Here is a 19,635-nt window from a genome sequence, read left to right on the forward strand (position 1 = left end):
TTGGAAAGGTGGATCTCACATGTACCAACACAGACTATCCCGCAATTTAACTGATCCCCAAAGGTTTTTATTGAATAGCGGAATAGAAAATATGATCAAAAAAGTGTATGTATCTCACACGTACAAAACCACACTAGGCCCCAATTACTATTGTTTGTACCCCTAAAAGGCTGGATGAGGAGTAGGAGGAGTTTGGAACAGGCAGCACCCTCAAATCTTCAGAAGTATGAGATGAACCCCAAAAACTTGGAAAGGTGGATCTCACACGTACTAACACAGACTATCCCGCAATTTAACTGATCCCCAAAGGTTTTTATTGAATAGCGGAATAGAAAATATGATCAAAAAAAGTGTATGTATCTCACACGTACAAAACCACACTAGGCCCCAATTACTATTGTTTGTACCCCTAAAAGGCTGGATGAAGAGTAGGAGGAGTATGGAACAGGCAGCACCCTCAAATCTTCAGAAGTATGAGATGAACCCCAAAAACTTGGAAAGGTGGATCTCACACGTACCAACACAGACTATCCCGCAATTTAACTGATCCCCAAAGGTTTTTATTGAATAGCGGAATAGAAAATATGATCAAAAAAAGTGTATGTATCTCACACGTACAAAACCACACTAGGCCCCAATTACTATTGTTTGTACCCCTAAAAGGCTGGATGAGGAGTAGGAGGAGTATGGAACAGGCAGCACCCTCAAATCTTCAGAAGTATGAGATGAACCCCAAAAACTTGGAAAGGTGGATCTCACCCGTACCAACACAGACTATCCCGCAATTTAACTGATCCCCAAAGGTTTTTATTGAATAGCGGAATAGAAAATATGATCAAAAAAAGTGTATGTATCTCACACGTACAGAAGCACACTAGGCCCCAATTACTATTGTTTGTACCCCTAAAAGGCTGGATGAGGAGTTTGGAACAGGCAGCACCCTCAAATCTTCAGAAGTATGAGATGAACCCCAAAAACTTGGAAAGGTGGATCTCACACGTACCAACACAGACTATCCCGCAATTTAACTGTTCCCCAAAGGTTTTTATTGAATAGCGGAATAGAAAATATGATCAAAAAAAGTGTATGTATCTCACACGTACAAAACCACACTAGGCCCCAATTACTATTGTTTGTACCCCTAAAAGGCTGGATGAGGAGTAGGAGGAGTATGGAACAGGCAGCACCCTCAAATCTTCAGAAGTATGAGATGAACCCCAAAAACTTGGAAAGGTGGATCTCACACGTACTAACACAGACTATCCCGCAATTTAACTGATCCCCAAAGGTTTTTATTGAATAGCGGAATAGAAAATATGATCAAAAAAAGTGTATGTATCTCACACGTACAAAACCACACTAGGCCCCAATTACTATTGTTTGTACCCCTAAAAGGCTGGATGAAGAGTAGGAGGAGTATGGAACAGGCAGCACCCTCAAATCTTCAGAAGTATGAGATGAACCCCAAAAACTTGGAAAGGTGGATCTCACACGTACCAACACAGACTATCCCGCAATTTAACTGATCCCCAAAGGTTTTTATTGAATAGCGGAATAGAAAATATGATCAAAAAAAGTGTATGTATCTCACACGTACAAAACCACACTAGGCCCCAATTACTATTGTTTGTACCCCTAAAAGGCTGGATGAGGAGTAGGAGGAGTATGGAACAGGCAGCACCCTCAAATCTTCAGAAGTATGAGATGAACCCCAAAAACTTGGAAAGGTGGATCTCACCCGTACCAACACAGACTATCCCGCAATTTAACTGATCCCCAAAGGTTTTTATTGAATAGCGGAATAGAAAATATGATCAAAAAAAGTGTATGTATCTCACACGTACAGAAGCACACTAGGCCCCAATTACTATTGTTTGTACCCCTAAAAGGCTGGATGAGGAGTTTGGAACAGGCAGCACCCTCAAATCTTCAGAAGTATGAGATGAACCCCAAAAACTTGGAAAGGTGGATCTCACACGTACCAACACAGACTATCCCGCAATTTAACTGTTCCCCAAAGGTTTTTATTGAATAGCGGAATAGAAAATATGATCAAAAAAAGTGTATGTATCTCACACGTACAAAACCACACTAGGCCCCAATTACTATTGTTTGTACCCCTAAAAGGCTGGATGAGGAGTAGGAGGAGTATGGAACAGGCAGCACCCTCAAATCTTCAGAAGTATGAGATGAACCCCAAAAACTTGGAAAGGTGGATCTCACACGTACCAACGCAGACTATCCCGCAATTTAACTGTTCCCCAAAGGTTTTTATTGAATAGGGGAATAGAAAATATGATCAAAAAAAGTGTATGTATCTCACACGTACAAAACAACACTAGGCCCCAATTACTATTGTTTGTACCCCTAAAAGGCTGGATGAGGAGTAGGAGGAGTATGGAACAGGCAGCACCCTCAAATCTTCAGAAGTATGAGATGAACCCCAAAAACTTGGAAAGGTGGATCTCACACGTACCAACACAGACTATCCCGCAATTTAACTGTTCCCCAAAGGTTTTTATTGAATAGCGGAATAGAAAATATGATCAAAAAAAGTGTATGTATCTCACACGTACAAAACCACACTAGGCCCCAATTACTATTGTTTGTACCCCTAACAGGCTGGATGAGGAGTAGGAGGAGTTTGGAACAGGCAGCACCCTCAAATCTTCAGAAGTATGAGATGAACCCCAAAAACTTGGAAAGGTGGATCTCACACGTACCAACACAGACTATCCCGCAATTAAACTGATCCCCAACGGTTTTTATTGAATAGCGGAATAGAACATATGATCAAAAAAAGTGTATGTATCTCACACGTACAAAACCACACTAGGCCCCAATTACTATTGTTTGTACCCCTAAAAGGCTGGATGAGGAGTAGGAGGAGTTTGGAACAGGCAGCACCCTCAAATCTTCAGAAGTATGAGATGAACCCCAAAAACCCCAAATATCATTCTGCTCTGCTGCAGGCCACAATTTAATTTTTTTTAACCCAAGGCTGTATATTGAATAGTGGAATAGAAAAAAGTGTATGATTTTTGAAACTACTCAATAATAGCACATGTGAACTGAACACTGAACACAGCAGTGTATGATCAGTCAGCACAGCACAGCTGAAGGAAAAATGCTGCACACAGTGACTGATAGAAAAATACTTTTCTCCCTCCTCCTCAGTGGGCAAAAAAGATTGTGTTCACTGCACCCCAAAAAGATTGTGTTCACTGCACCCCAAAAAGATTGTGTTCACTGCACCCCAAAAAGATTGTGTTCACTGCACCCCACACAGCAAAATTTATGTGGACCACTGACACCTGCCTATCTCCAGCTTCTCCCTAAAAGGATTGATAAGATCGTAGATCGGGTGACTGCAAACCCCCCCCCCCCCACACAGCAATATCGATTGTAGTTTGTAGAACACACTGTCTGACCCTAAAAATCAGCAGACTCTCTCCCTAAAAGGATTGATAAGATCGTAGATCGGGTGACTGCAAACCCCACCCCACACAGCAATATCGATTGTAGTTTGTAGAACACACTGTCTGACCCTAAAAATCAGCAGACTCTCTCCCTAAAAGGATTGATAAGATCGTAGATCGGGTGACTGCAAACCCCACCCCACACAGCAATATCGATTGTAGTTTGTAGAACACACTATCTGACCCTAAAAATCAGCAGACTCTCTCCCTAAAAGGATTGATAAGATCGTAGATCGGGTGACTGCAAACCCCACCCCACACAGCAATATCGATTGTAGTTTGTAGAACACACTGTCTGACCCTAAAAATCAGCAGACTCTCTCCCTAAAAGGATCGATAGGATCGTAGATCGGGTGACTGCAAACCCCACCCCACACAGCAATATCGATTGTAGTTTGTAGAACACACTGTCTGACCCTAAAAATCAGCAGACTCTCTCCCTAAAAGGATTGATAAGATCGTAGATCGGGTGACTGCAAACCCCACCCCACACAGCAATATCGATTGTAGTTTGTAGAACACACTGTCTGACCCTAAAAATCAGCAGACTCTCTCCCTAAAAGGATTGATAAGTTCGTAGATCGGGTGACTGCAAACCCCACCCCACACAGCAATATCGATTGTAGTTTGTAGAACACACTGTCTGATCCTAAAAATCAGCAGCAGCCTCGCCCTAAAATGCCTACAACTCGCCCTGCCTAACACACTCCGACCTGTCCCTCAATTCTATGCGGACACAAATGAGTTTTGCCTGCCTGTCTGTCCCTAATCAGCAGCCAGCACGTTGATGTGTGCTCTGTCCCTGAACTAAACAGCAGAATGACGCCGCAGCGGCGCTGCCTCGAACTTATAAAGACTTGGTCACATGCTTCAGATGGCCAATCACAGCTACTAATACATTTGTAGGCATGGCTGGGATGGCTTAGGCACACCAGTTAAACGCTTGTTGATTGGCTGTTGAAAGCCCGCCATGAAAAGCGCGCCAATGCATGCAAAACCTGGAAATAAAACGACCGAACACGGATTTTTACCCGAATATACAGTAAAGTTTTCGGGTCCGTGTTCGGGTAACAAAAATCCAATTATTCGGTACGAACACGAATAATACAGTCCGTGTTCGCTCAACGCTACGCAGCAGCACTAATAACATTTAGGGCATAATTGTTGTCCCCCCTTCTATTGCACCCAAGCACCATATTTCCATCCCACTCTCTATAATAAAAAGTTATAAAAATCCCCCCAAAAAATCCCCATCATATCCGAACAAGGAGAGACAGACGCTCACATGCCACTAAAAGAGGGTACGCAGCTTCTGTGTCCACAGTGAAAAGCTGTGGTCGCGAACATGGTGCATCCTCTGCAGGCAGGGCACACTAGTCCTTTTTTTCCAGTGTTGGCCTTGTTATTGAGCCACAACATGCAGAAGAGTTGGTGGAGTGGATAACTAAGCCGTCCTCCTCCTCCCCATCCTCTGTCACCCAGGCTCATACTAGTTTGCCTTCCACCGCAGCTGCCAAAGCGGCCTATTCCACAGGCTCCTTGTCCACAGCTACTCCTTCCATAGCCCCACCGTCATGCATGGAGGAGTCACCTGAATTATTCGATCATAGTGTCAGTAACATGCTGGATGCGCAACAATTTGAATGCTCTGATGTTGGTTCCCAGGTTGAGGAAGGGAGTAATGTGAGCCTACAGAGAGGGGGTGCCAATGACAGACAAGAAACTAGCAGTCATATTCCCCCAGCTGCAGCATACTGTCAAGTTTGCTCCAGTGACGAGGAGGGAGGAGATGATGAGGTCACTGACTGTACTTGGGTGCCTGAGAAAACTAGAGGAGGAAAGTAAGGAGGAGGCACAACTCCAATGAGGCAGGATGTCCTCCAGGGGCCGGTTTAAGGGCAGCCTTCGTTTTGAATCACACCACTGAGCTCCACAGGTGCAGGGCACTGCTAACTCCCTGCTGACTTCCAAAAGTTCATTGGTGTGGGCTTTTTTCAACACATGTGCAGCAGACTGCAGCGTTGCTCTTTGCAATCTCTGTCTGAAGTGGATCAATCGTGGCCAGACGACCAGCCACTTGGGCAGTCAATTGGCAACAGCACCTGAAAGACCCACATCTTAAAAAAATGCAGACTTCTCCTTGCTCCTTATCTGGGATCTCTGCCCCTACTATACCTCAAGTCTTCTTAAAACCCTGCACTGAGAGGGATGATGGTAAAGCAATTGGTGCCACAGGTACTTGCAACCAATCTGCTAACAGTACACCACCTGTTAATTTCACCAGGCCAATTTCGCTTCCCCAGTTGCTGAACCATAAAAAAATGCTTTCCCAGTGTCAAGATCTTACCTTTCTCCTGTTGGCAGCCATCTTGGACATGTGCTTACTACTGCCTCTTATAAACTCTTACTACTGCCTCTTATAAACTCTGATTGCATCATCACTTGCCTGCTGCCTGGGTGTCGCACAGTGATGATGTTGGACATCTGACTATATCTATCACCTGATGAGTTGCAGTCCTTACCCTTGCGTTTGTGCTCCAAGGTGTTAGCAGTCTTTTGTTCTCCATGTTCCTCTGTGCATGACCTGGATTGGCTGATGACTCTCCTGGCTCTCGACTTTGCATCAGCAGACGACCCTACAACGGCAGACGACCAGACATCGGCAGACTACCCACTTCTGGACTTGACCACGGCTTGGATGACTACCCGCTTCTGGAATTGACCCCGGCTTGTTCCTGATCTCGCTTCCTCACTCTTGCTGTGTGTTTATTGTTGTTTGCTTCAATAAACTGCTTTATCTTACCTGCATTCCCTTGTGTTCTGGTTTTCTGGCACCCTGATACCCAGCCATCCACATGCTCAGCGTCTAAATGCTAGCTTGGCCAAACTGCTAGCAGTACAACTGTTGTCTTTTCATCTAGTAGACTCTGACCCCTTTCGTGAATTTGTGAAATGTGCTGTACCACAGTGGCAGGTTCCAAAAAGTAATTTCTTTTCACATAAGGCCATTCCAGCTCTGTACCATCATGTGGAAGGCAAAGTTTTGGCCTCATTGGACAGAGCGATCAGCAGCAAGGTTCAGATTACTACTGACTCGTGGTCCAGCAGGCATGGTCAGGGATGTTACATTTCCTTTACGGCGCACTGGATTACTCTGTGTAATGTTCCGGTACCTTTGGTACCCTAAATTACACTTTCCACAAGTGTATGCGCCCCACCATTTACTTTTGGAAAAGGTGCGCATACACCTTTAAGACTGGAGCTGTCATCACCCAGCGCCGGACTAGATGGCTATTTAAAGCGCCGGTTCTCACTCACATGTGTTAGTTCAAACACCCTTACCTGGATGCTAACCTTGCTTGAAGCTTCCATGCTTGCAAGCTTACCTCGCTGACGAAACCTCGCCGCGCTGATCCCTGTATCCCGCTACTGGATCATCCGCCTCTCCTGAACCACCCTTCGGCTGTATCGCTAATAGTGCTTACATCTGCATAACTAGATTGCTAGCTCTTGAGACTACTGCTACTTTTCTGCACTGGGTTGATCTCTTTTGTATGTCCACCTGCTATTCTGTCATCTGCTACCATACAACATTGCTAAACCTTCCTGCATCCATCTGCTACTGTCTCACCTTCAAGTGTCTATCACCTACCACCTCCACTCAACCTATCCCTCAACCTTCATCATTGTGTTACCACATACATAAAGTCATTCTAAGAACCAGCTTGCTAATTGTGTGTATTTACTGGCTGAAATAAGACCTTCCACACATGATGAGTCATTAAGGTTGGGAATGGTATCTCAGCATATCTCTTACATGACTACTGACGTGGAACTATTTCTGCAGCTGAAAATCCACACCATATAAGAAACGCAGGAGCGTTACACTCTGCTGGCTGCTGGGAAGGATTCAGGACAGGGTTCAGTGCTGGAGCTTGTTCCGCCATGCGTCCAAAAAGCTGGTGGTGATTCTGCCACATCTGTCTGTTCCACCCCCTCCTCTTCTTCTTCCTTTATGGTCTCCTCTGCTGAATTGTCCCCTGAACCAGCAGTGCTCCCTAAGCGTTCAAGGGGCTACCAAGCAGTCAGGCTAAAAGATGCCATGCAGTACTTCAGTTGGTCTGTCTAGGGGACAGGAGCCACACTGGGCCAGAGATTCTGTCAGCTCTGCAGGGGCAGGCTCAGAGATGGTTGACGCCATGACAGCTTGAGCCAGGAATGGTTGTATGCGACAATGGCACCAACCTTCTCTCCACCCTCCGACAAGGACACTTGACACATGTTCCATGCTTGGCACATGTCCCAAATTTGGTGGTGCAGCATTTCTTGAACAGGTACCCAGGCTTACAAGATGTTCTGAAGCAGGCCACAACTGTCTGTGGTCATTTCTGGCGGTCATACAATGCCAGTGCTTGGCTTGCTGACATTCAACGGGAAATAAACCTGCCCACCAACTGACTCATTTGTAACATGCCCACCAGGTGGAAATCAACATTGGCAATGCTGCAGCGTCTGCACATGCAGCAGAGAGCAATCAATGAGTACCTGTGTAAGTATGGCACAAGCACAAGCTCAGGGGAGCTTGGCTTCTTTTCGCCACGCCAGTGGCTGTTGATAAAGGATGCATGCACTGTTCTGTCACCATGTGAGGAGGCCACAAGGATGGTGAGCCATGACAATGCATGCATCAGTGACACTATCTCTCTAGTCTTCCTGCTGGAGCACACGCTTCATGGAATAATGGACAGGGCACTTGAGACAGAACAGCGGGAGGAAGAGGAGGGCTTCTTTTCCTCACAAGGCCCCCTTTATGCAGATACCATTCCTACAGGGCCGCAAAACACAAAGGAGGAGGAAGAGGAGGATGATTGTGGCAGCATGGATGTAGAGGATAACATACAGCAGTCCTCAAGGAATGGTTTTCATTCTCCAGAAACCCCAGGAGTTGTACGTGGCTGGGGAGAGGTAGTTCCTGACAATGTCATCCTTATGGCACTTTTCCACTGCAAGTACCGGCTCGGCTCCACTTGGCCCTGCTTGGCCCGGTTTGGTTTTCCACTGCATGGTACCGCATGGTACGGTGTAGGAACAGTTCGGTACGGTTTGCTTTTCCACTAAAATAGTACTAAAGTAAGTGGGTGGGATAACAACGATTCTCTGACCAATCAGTGGCTAGTAGTGACAAACAGTCAAGGCTGCATGCAAAGGATTGTGGGATATGGTACCGGTACGGCCCTCTTAGAACCACAACTGAGGTGGTACTGTTTTTGGTACTGTTTAGAGAGCCGTACCGTTCAGTTCCATGTAGTGGAAAAGCGCCGCCGTACCGTACCGAACCATTCCTACACCGTACCATGCAGTACCAGCAGTGGAAAAGCACAAAAGCGAGCCGAACCGTTCGGTTCCATGCAGTGGAAAAGCACCATTAGTGACCCAGAGGACTCAGAATCTCATGCTTCCTCAAACATACGCTGCGTGGGCTCCCTGTTTCTGCAAAGCCTGCGAAAGGACCCGAGGATTTCTGTTATCAAGGAGAGAGATCATTACTGTTTGGCAACCCTTTTTGATCCACGTTACAAGGGTAAGTTTCAGAGCTCATCCTGCCTTCGCAGAGGGAGCAGAGGATGAAACATATTGAGGGAGCCTTGAAGAAAAATTTGTGTAAAACCTTTCCACACACTGGGAGGTTACCAGTGTTTCTGAGGCTTCGTTCTGGTCAAAGGAAGAGCAGTGGAGAAGGCGGCCGGCTGACTGAAGCCTTTAAACAATTCTTTAGTCCTCAGCGCCCAGGGCTGTTAGGTTTAGGCAACCATCAGCAGCGTCTGCATCATATGGTGCAGGATTATCTAGGGGCAAGAGCAGACTTGGAGACCTTTCCAACTGAGCATCCACTGGGTTACTGGGTCTTGAGGAAGGACCACTGGCCACAACTTGCTCAATATGCCATCAAGCTACTGGCCTTTCCTGCTTCCAGTGTGCTTTCTGAATGCACATTATGTGCTGCTAGAAGTTTTGTGACGGATAAAAGAGTGCGTCTGTCCACATTCCACTCCATTGACCGGCTGACATTTATCAACATGAATCAGTCTGTCAGGATCAGTGTCATTACGTGGGTCACCTGCTGGTGGCACTGTTTCTGGAACTGAGGGGCGCAGTTCCAGGGCCCACCAGCGGGTGTCTCCCAGCAGCTGGACTGTTCTTTTAATTAAGCTGCACCTGAGGACTGCTGAGGGAATATAAGCCCGCCCTTCACTGAGGCTCAGTGCTTCAGTATTTTCTCTGCTAGCCGTGTCCCTGTCTGATCCTGAAACCTGTATCCTGAATGCTGTATTCTGATCCTGTTCCCTGTACCCTGCTTCCTGTACCTGGCTCCCTGCTTTCCTTGTCTCCTGTCCCTGTCCTGTCCTGCTATTGTTTGCTCCATCCTTTTGTATATAGTTTGTTAGGTTCTATTGGGGTTTTGTACTGTTATCATTTATATTTTGTTTACTTGTTTATGGTCACTGGTGTTGGTATTGGAGTGTGTCATTTTGCTTAATAAACTTATTTACATCTTTATCCATCTTGGTCCTGATTCCTTGGTGCAGCCAACTGATCTGATCACCCTTGCTGGATGCCTGCATGTGGTATCCCTGACAGAATACTGAAGCCACTAACGATCAGATCGGTTGCACCTGGGAATTAGGAATTTTCTGGTTGTTGCAAGATGCAGTCAGAGGAGGTCTTTTATTTTTCTTTGCTTGTAACAGAAGACAGGGAATATTGTCGCCAAATTTTGAAAACTTACACTAGCGAGCAGTTGTTGGAATGCATCCGTCTGGCCCACTCGTTTGTTGACCAAGGCAGAGTTTTGTTCAAAGAGATTCAGCCACTTATTCAGCTCTGTGCAGAATTGGCTTTATCTAATACCCCTAAGGGTGGTGATAATTATTCTCCTCCTTTTAGTGTCTCTCAGGTGGTATCTCTTGTGTGGCTCTTGGAAGATGATAAACCCTATTTTATTGAACATTATTCAGTGTATTCTCCAGAGGCCCTGTTGGATTGCATGACTGCTGTATATTCTCTAATCAGACAAGGGGGTTGTAAATTGAGTTTTGTTCAGGCCTTACTGCAAACCTGGTCAGATCTTTCCAATTTAGCATCAGCTAACTCACACCAATCCACTTCTGCCTCTGGACACCAGTTTTCTCAAAGTTTCTCCTCTCCGTTACCCGTAGCAACCACAGCTGCAGTTAGGTATGGTTTGCTTTCCACTGCTTGTTCATATCTTGGCTTAACGAGTTGCACTTTTCCTGCATTTAACCCTGTGAAAACTTCCTCTACTACCCTGTTGCCCATAGCAACCTCTCAGAAATTCTCCTCTGTAACTGTCTCTCCTTTTCCACCATCTCCCAATACTGCCATTTCACTTCCATCTACTTCACAATCTATTCATAGCCCTGCAACCACTAGCAAGATTCCTGTATCTAAACCTAAAAAGAAAAGGAGATTTTTCCCAACACATACAATTATACCTGTTACCCAGCCTGCTGATCCGGTGCCTGTTTCTCAGCCTGCTGTCCCAGTGCCCGCTGTTCTGATGCCCGCTGATCCAGTGCCCACTGATCTGGTGCCTCCTACTGAGCCTGCTGATCCAGTGCCCACTGATCCAGTGCCTCCTACTGAGCCTGCTGATCCAGTGCCTGCTGTTCTGATGCCTGCTGATCCAGTGCCCGCTGATCTGGTGCCTCCTACTGAGCCTGCTGATCCAGTGCCCACTGATCCGGTGCCTTCTACTGAGCCTGCTGATCCAGTGCCCGCTGTTCTGATGCCTGTTGTTCCAGTGCCCACTGATCGGGTGCCTCCTACTGAGCCTGCTGATCCAGTGCCTGCTGATCCAGTGCCCGCTGATCTGGTGCCTCCTACTGAGCCTGTTGATCCAGTGCCCACTGATCTGGTGCCTCCTACTGAGCCTGCTGATCCAGTGCCTGTTGTTCTGATGCCTGTTGTTCCAGTGCCCGCTGATCCAGTGCCCACTGATCCGGTGCCTCCTACTGAGCCTACTGATCCAGTGCCCACTGTTCTGATGCCCGCTGATCCAGTGCCCACTGATCCAGTGCCTCCTACTGAGCCTGCTGATCCAGTGCCCACTGTTCTGATGCCTGTTGTTCCAGTGCCCACTGATCCGGTGCCTCCTACTGAGCCTGCTGATCCAGTGCCCGTTGTTCTGATGCCTGTTGTTCCAGTGCCCGCTGATCCAGTGCCCACTGATCCAGTGCCTCCTACTGAGCCTGCTGTTCTGATGCCTGCTGATCCAGTGCCCGCTGATCTGGTGCCTCCTACTGAGCCTTTTGATCCAGTGCCCACTGATCCGGTGCCTCCTACTGAGCCTGCTGATCCAGTGCCCGTTGTCCTGATGCCTGTTGTTCCAGTGCCCGCTGATCCAGTGCCCACTGATCGGGTGCCTCCTACTGAGCCTGCTGATCCAGTGCCCGCTGATCTGGTGCCTCCTACTGAGCCTGCTGATCCAGTGCCCACTGTTCTGATGCCTGCTGTTCCGGTGCCCGCTGATCCAGTGCCTCCTACTGAGCCTGCTGATCCAATGCCCACTGATCCGGTGCCTTCTACTGAGCCTGCTGATCCAGTGCCCGCTGTTCTGATGCCTGTTGTTCCAGTGCCCGCTGATCCAGTGCCCACTGATCGGGTGCCTCCTACTGAGCCTGCTGATCCAGTGCCCGCTGATCTGGTGCCTCCTACTAAGCCTGCTGATCCAGTGCCCACTGATCTGGTGCCTCCTACTGAGCCTGCTGATCCAGTGCCTGCTGTTCTGATGCCTGCTGTTCCCGTGCCCGCTGATCTGGTGCCTCCTACTGAGCCTGCTGGTCCAGTGCCCGCTGTTCTGGTGCCCGCAGATCCGGTGTTTCTTTCTCAGCCCGCTAATCCAGTGCCAGCTGATCCCGTGCCTGCTGTTCTGGTGACCACTACCCAGTCTGCTGACCCAGTGCTTGCTGTTCCAGTGCCCGCTGACCCAGTGCCTGCTGTTCCGGTGCCTGCTGATCCGGTGTCTCTTACTCAGCCCACTAATCCGGTGCCAGCTGATCCCGTGCCCGCTGTTCCGGTGACCACTACCGTGCCTGCTGACCCAGTGCTTGCTGTTCCAGTGCCCGCTGACCCAGTGCTTGCTGATCCAGTGCCCGCTGAGCCACGGTCTGCCGCCCTGTTTGATGTGCCACTGTCTGTTGCCCAGCCTGGTGTGCCACTGCCGGACATCCTGCATGCCGCTGGCGCTCCCCTGCTTTATGTCCAGCTTGCCTTCAGTCCCAGTGTTGGGACATGTGTTGCAATGAGGGCAGGTGTATCCCTAATGTTACGCCTCTTCAGGAACTTGACCTGTGGGGTGCCTAGACGGCTTCCAGACCCTGGTGGTGGGGCGCATGATCAATTGCTGGACTCTGGTGGCACGCCTTCTGGCAAGTTAAAGGCCTTTGGCCTAGAGAGTGCTAGAAGACCCACAGACATGGAGGGGAGACCTTTTTGGATTTTCGGGGTAGAAGCACAATGGAGCGTCCGGAGGCTGCTCCTTAAAGGGGGGGAACTGTCAGGATCAGTGTCATTACGTGGGTCACCTGCTGGTGGCACTGTTTCTGGAACTGAGGGGCGCAGTTCCAGGGCCCACCAGCGGGTGTCTCCCAGCAGCTGGACTGTTCTTTTAATTAAGCTGCACCTGAGGACTGCTGAGGGAATATAAGCCCGCCCTTCACTGAGGCTCAGTGCTTCAGTATTTTCTCTGCTAGCCGTGTCCCTGTCTGATCCTGAAACCTGTATCCTGAATGCTGTATTCTGATCCTGTTCCCTGTACCCTGCTTCCTGTACCTGGCTCCCTGCTTTCCTTGTCTCCTGTCCCTGTCCTGTCCTGCTATTGTTTGCTCCATCCTTTTGTATATAGTTTGTTAGGTTCTATTGGGGTTTTGTACTGTTATCATTTATATTTTGTTTACTTGTTTATGGTCACTGGTGTTGGTATTGGAGTGTGTCATTTTGCTTAATAAACTTATTTACATCTTTATCCATCTTGGTCCTGATTCCTTGGTGCAGCCAACTGATCTGATCACCCTTGCTGGATGCCTGCATGTGGTATCCCTGACACAGTCCTGCATCAACAGCAGTTATCAAGCCCCTGAAGCTAATGTAACTGATTGAATTTGCTAGGGATCTGGGATTCCTTGAAAACTGCCTATGCTGTCTATCTTATTCCTGAATCTTGATTATGCTAACTTCCAACAATGTTTTTGGTTTACGGCACCACCAAAACCCAAGGCCCAATTTTTCTGCACCTGTTTGACAGGTGCATGTAATTTCAATTTTTTTTAAAAAAGTGCGTCTGTCTACAGACTCCATTGACCGGCTGACATTTATCAACATGAATCAGTCCTGCATCAACAGCAGTTATCAAGCCCCTGATGCTATTGTAACTGATTGAATTTACAATGGGATCTGGGATTCCTTGAAAACTGCCTATGCTGCCTATCCTATTCCTGAATCTTGATTATGCTAACTTCCAACAATGTTTTTGGTTTACGGCACCACCAACACCCAAGGCCCAATTTTTCTGCACCTGTTTGACAGTAGCATGTCATTTCAATTTGTTTTTTCAAATTTTTACCAGCAGGGACCATTACTGCGCCCAGCAAGAGTAACTGTGAGGGGTTACTGTGTTCAGGCACCACTAAGGATGGGTAAACAGTTTAGGCTGAGCATCATTTTGACCTAAACATCACCCATTCAGGTGCTCGCCTAACACCTGAACTTTCTAAGTTCATCCTCCAAACGCACAGTCAATAGGTTGTTAAGGGTTCCCTGCTGACAGCTGAATTAAAAAAAAAAACTGTAAAAAGAAAATGTAAATGAAAAAAAAACTGGGGTAAAAACAGCTTACCCCATGACAAAATTAAGAAGAAAAATGGCGTGGGGAGCCCCCTAAAATCTATACCAGGCCCTTTGGTTTATGTCCATCTACATGAGCTCTTATAGTGCTGCAGCACTTTTCAAGGCACAACATCAGGACACAAATGGATTTACCTGTGCAAACTTCCTCCTGGGCTAAAGTCCCGCTCACACAACACACTGTAGGACAAGCCAGAAGTTCCAGCACAGTACAGCACCATATCACAGCTTATGCCTGGTACACGTTACATTTCTTTTCGCTCAACCCAGCACGCTGAAGGAAAAAAAAGGGGGCAGTCGCTGTAATAACTATGCAATGTTAGTAGAGCGATCTCTCCACTGTGCTGTCCTGACAGGATGACTGCTCCCTGCAAGAACACACTGGTCAACGCTCGCATCCAGTAGCTACAAGTGCTGATCGAATGCTGATCGGCTGCCGGTTTTCCAGCATGCTTGTTCGACAGAACAACGGTTTCTGTTGGACAAGCAGCTGTACACACAGGCCGAAGATCGGACAGTTTTTACGTGTGTACGGGGCTTTACCCTCCCTGCACAGACTGTCAGCTCTCCCTAAACTACTCCACCACACACTTGTAGGCAGGTTGCCTACAGGGGAAATGATTTCTGTTAGAAAGCGAGACATGCTGCCCAGGCTGGGAAGGGGTTAAACCTGTCTGCAGTTCCAAGTCTTTTTGAGCTCTGGCCTCTCCCCTGTGCTGTAAATAAAAGGGGATGAGCTCTGCATACAGAGAGCTGCTGCATGGGAAGAAGACATAGACAAGCCTGAAGAATAAATCTTCAGCTGGGAGAAGAAATGCTGCACCTTGCAATCTGTTGGAGGCACCAGAGTTCCGGAGAACTTTTAAGTCATGGAAAACCCCAGCAGTGACTACTTTGCAGAGGTATGCCTGGGCAGCCACAAAGTTGTAGATAGAGTCAGGGATTGGACTTGTTCATATTGGACTGTAATGTTGAAGTCTCTCCAGTAAAGTTACATTAACTGTCCTGAGCCTAGTCTGAATTTTTTCAAAAGGGTGCATGTTGGTTCTGGCATATGTAAAGAACCAGGTTCTGTAAAGCACAAAGGAGTATGAAGTAACACCACTTTAAAATGGGTTAACTTGGCAAGAGAAGGAAGAGGAATGCCGTTGCTAAAAGTAACAAAGCACAAGTTAAAGACACCAAGTGACCAGAAGTTAGGTGTGGTTCCTCCGGTAGTGGTGGAGTCATTGTTTGGCACACTCCCTAGCAGTCAGATTCCAGTAGCATCCGAAACCAAACCCGTGTTACTGAGATCCCTGGTCTGGTCACATAGGTATGGGAAGTAAGGAGTTAACAAATGCAAGCATGAGGTCCGCACTAGGTGCACAGTGGGACCCAATTCTGTTACTGGGAGTGAAGTACAAGAAGTACGCTGGACTGGTGGAGAGGGCGCAGGCTCAGCACGTGCCTTCTAATGCAAGAGAATGAGAGAGAATGAGTCAATAGACAAACAGGCAACAAAAATGGTGAAAGCTCTGAGGGATAAAACACATCAGGAGAGACTTCATTCACTTAATATGTAGAGTCTGGAGGAAAGAATGGCAATGAGAGACATGACTGAAAACTTTAAATAAATGAAGGTGTGAATAAGATTCAGTTTGTGAGTATTTTCAAAATGAAGCTAAGATAAAGAACACAGGGACATGAGCTCAAACTCACAGGAGGAAAGTTCAAAATTAATTTTAATTAAAGATTGTAAAACCAATAAAAAATATTTTTCCCAAAAAATTATTTTACTGAAACAGTTTATGCTTGCCCTAGACTTCCAGTAGAGGTAGTGAGTCAATCAACAATAAGTGAATGTAAGTGGATTCAAACATGCTTGAGACAAGCACAAACATAAATAAAAACTTAGACAAAAACGTAAAAAAAAAAAATATATATATATATATATATATATATATATATATATATATATATACCTTCTTTTTTTTGCTATTACTCTTCTATGTTTCTACATCTACTAATCATTTGACAAAAACAATGTAGTATCTTACCTGAGTGTTCCACTGTATGCACAAGCAAGAAAAAGACCTGGAATTCCAGGATAATGTTCAAATATTTCCAGCACCATGAATGGGATGTACTGTGAAGGAAAATATACAGAGGGTGAGTAGTATTATTTTGTCACAAAGTCACTCATAGAGGGAACTGCATAAAACAAAGAAAAATGTATTTAAAATTTATTTTAATTTTTTTTTTTTAAATATTGTAGCTGAGCGGTCCTTAGATGTGATGACTGCATTGGATTTTTCCAGGCTTTTATCCTATCATTTTTACTTTTTGATTTGCCATTGACAAACTACCTATCCTAGGGTGGTAACACACACTCTATACACAGTATCTATAGAGGAGTAGCTTTGCCAACCCGGCAACCTGACAGCAACAAAACACTGTTCAATTATATATTTAGAGATCAGAAGGGAAGAAAGAAAAAGTTAATTGTTAAAATATACTTATTCTTTTAGTCTGCTTACAGCTTTGCAGCCCCAGATACCATGATCTGCATAACTGCCTTATCTGGGCCTGATAATGTTAGGTAAAGCATTAACATCAAGGGCTACTGTGTATACACGTATTAGGAGTTGACATCATACGTAATGACTATTAATAATGACCAACATGGCCATACCTCCTCTGAATCTGGAGTACAATGCTCATATCTACTGCCTATGTATGCAACATTGACTCATGATGTGTTAGTAAAATGGGGTGACAATTGCAGGGTCAGAAGTGTAACTTAGAATATACTTTTCCTTTAGGACTAAGACATAAATGAAGTAACCCCAAAATATTTTTTTTAAAGTAATAAGAAAGTGCCTTTTTCTAAATTCTAATCCCTGGAAATATCAGAATTTTGTGAGCAAAGCCTTTTTCTATTATTGTAATCCAGGGGAAGGTAGAAAAGATATTGCTTGCACAATTACTCTCCCTATTTAACAAAATTATTATGAATATACAATATTTATTCTTATGCATGAATGTAAAAGGAATCCCTTGGTATACATTTATATGGGTAAACTAATAATCACGAATCCCAAAAAGATAGATAATAAAGTTGTAGGGTGTTTGTGAATGCTATTTACACCCACTATTTACAAATATGTTTTTTACTGATTGTAAAATCTATGCCAGTATGAATTTAGTCCACCAAAATAATCATTGACGTATTCCTAACAGTAATACATGTTGGGTGATGAAGTAGAAGTAGAACTCTTTTTGCAGCTATAAACAGTACTTTTAAAAAGACAAATAGATGACTATATAACTACCTGGTCAGGGGCAGAGACATAGCCAGCAAGTAGAGGGTCACAGTTTACGTATAATGAAAACATTATGATTCCACAGGTGACCGCACTTGACACAATGACGCAAAGGCCCACTTGATTTACCAGGATCGCTCTGTAAGAAAAAAAAAACTCTCAGGCATTCATTCAACCGAAAACGGTAATGAGAGGTTAGTGTTTTTTTTTTTTTAACCATTTTTATACTGATTATAAATATAGACTTCTGGCTGGTTCTTCTGCTATTGGATACACAGAACAAGCCTAGAGTATGATAATAGCATGATGCTACTAATATTCTGTGATATAAATGTGTGAAGTGATTTGATCACTCAGAAGATAGAAGAGACTCAGAAGAACCTTATTTCATTCCTGCAAAAAGTATCAAAGTGTCTATGGCTATGTGTGTGCAGATCCTACTGAAGGATAATTCACAATTACTAAGGGCATAGCTATTCTAACTGCAATCCAGCCCCATGTCCACAAATGACGTGCACAGCAAGAGTCTTCTTCCTGGGGTCACACACATAATACACTGCAGATCTCTTGTAGGTATGCGATTCCCAAAAAACTTTTAGTTCGGTTTAGCCATCATCCCGAGATAATATTTTGAAAAGGGGTTGGTGCCTCAGGTCAAGGTGTGGGACTTTATGGGCTAATATATTCGTTCATAGGTGAGTATAATTTTCATAAAATTGATTGAGATGTTTTAATAACATACAAAATATGATGAATATATTTTGAAAAAAACAAAACAAGGAATATAGTACATGAGGTGTATGGGTTATAGACCCATTAGTGGTAGTGAGAAGAGAAAAAGTAGGGAAGGAGTGACATGGTAAAAAAACACCTCTCAGACCCCTTAACTATATCCATGCTAATAAAAAACCTTGTGTATGTGGGGAGGGTGTGCAAATAGTGGTTAAAGCTGCTACTGTTATTCAGTGCCAGATGAATACGAATAATAATTGAAAATGGTGGGGTGCGCTAAAACAAATATAGGAATCCAACAAAAATAAAGCAATAATCAAACTATAAATGTAGGATATTAGGTGCATGATATATTTCAAAAGTCCATAATGAATAAATCATGAGTGTCCATAGTGATGAATTCAAACTGATAAACGTGAAGAAAAAGGATTCTTGAACTTCAGTGTGAAAACCCACCACCAGGTGAAATTCCTCCTTACCAGACGGAAATAAGGTGCACGCAAAATACAAATCAACTGTTGACCACCAACTAAAGTGCTTCCAATCTCCAAGTGAAACACCCAAAATGGTCCCTTACCAAACAGCAGGTAGTAAGTGCTTGTTTTTCAATGATATCTACTACTTCCTCCGATGTCTCCAGCCTACAGCAAGGTGACTCTCAAACCACAGAGCCAATGGTTCACAAGCATAGGATATGAAGAACAAAAGCAGCCAATAGTGTGATATCTTCTACACAGTTTAATGAAAAAACAGTATTGCACTTACAGGAGATGATTGGTGAATCGGCATAGATAGTATTTTATGCAGGGATTTCTTGAGCTAGCTCGCGTCCGGCTGCAGCACGGACCACGAGCGATCATACGTGACGGTTACGCCTGTCACGTATGTTCGCGAATGAGTGTGTATAGTATGTGCAGGCGAGGAGTGCGAGGGTAGAGAGATAGCAGTATGTGCACTGGAGGAGTGCGAGGGTATAAGAGTTGGAAGCATGTGCAGGAGAAGAGTGCAAGGGAATGAAAGTGAGCAGTATGTGTGGGGGAGGAGTGCTAGGGAATGAGAGTGGGTAGTATGTGCAGGGGAGGAGTGAGAGGGAAAGAGAGGGGTGTGGAAGGTACAGTATGACAGCAGGTAGTATGTGCAAGAGAGGAATGTAAAGGGTATGAGAGTGGGAAATATGTGCAGGAGAGGAGTTTGAA

The 19,635-nt window shown here is 45.4% G+C and overlaps 1 protein-coding gene across 1 annotated transcript in view; it reads right to left on the reverse strand.

Moving 5' to 3' along the window:
- The window catches only part of SLC5A5 (solute carrier family 5 member 5), a 127,235-nt gene that overhangs the window by 71,290 nt on the left and 36,310 nt on the right, over nt 1-19,635 (reverse strand). Inside the window, exons 8-9 of the mRNA XM_082257497.1 lie at nt 17,717-17,846; nt 16,442-16,530 (exon numbers count right to left, since the gene is read on the reverse strand). Coding sequence (XP_082113623.1) covers nt 16,442-16,530; nt 17,717-17,846 — 219 coding nt within the window. The remainder of the gene's footprint in view (nt 1-16,441; nt 16,531-17,716; nt 17,847-19,635) is intronic.

The sequence above is a fragment of the Pelophylax lessonae genome (genome assembly GCF_965119305.1).
Source record: "Pelophylax lessonae genome assembly, chromosome: 1".
Taxonomy (NCBI): Eukaryota; Metazoa; Chordata; class Amphibia; order Anura; family Ranidae; genus Pelophylax; species Pelophylax lessonae.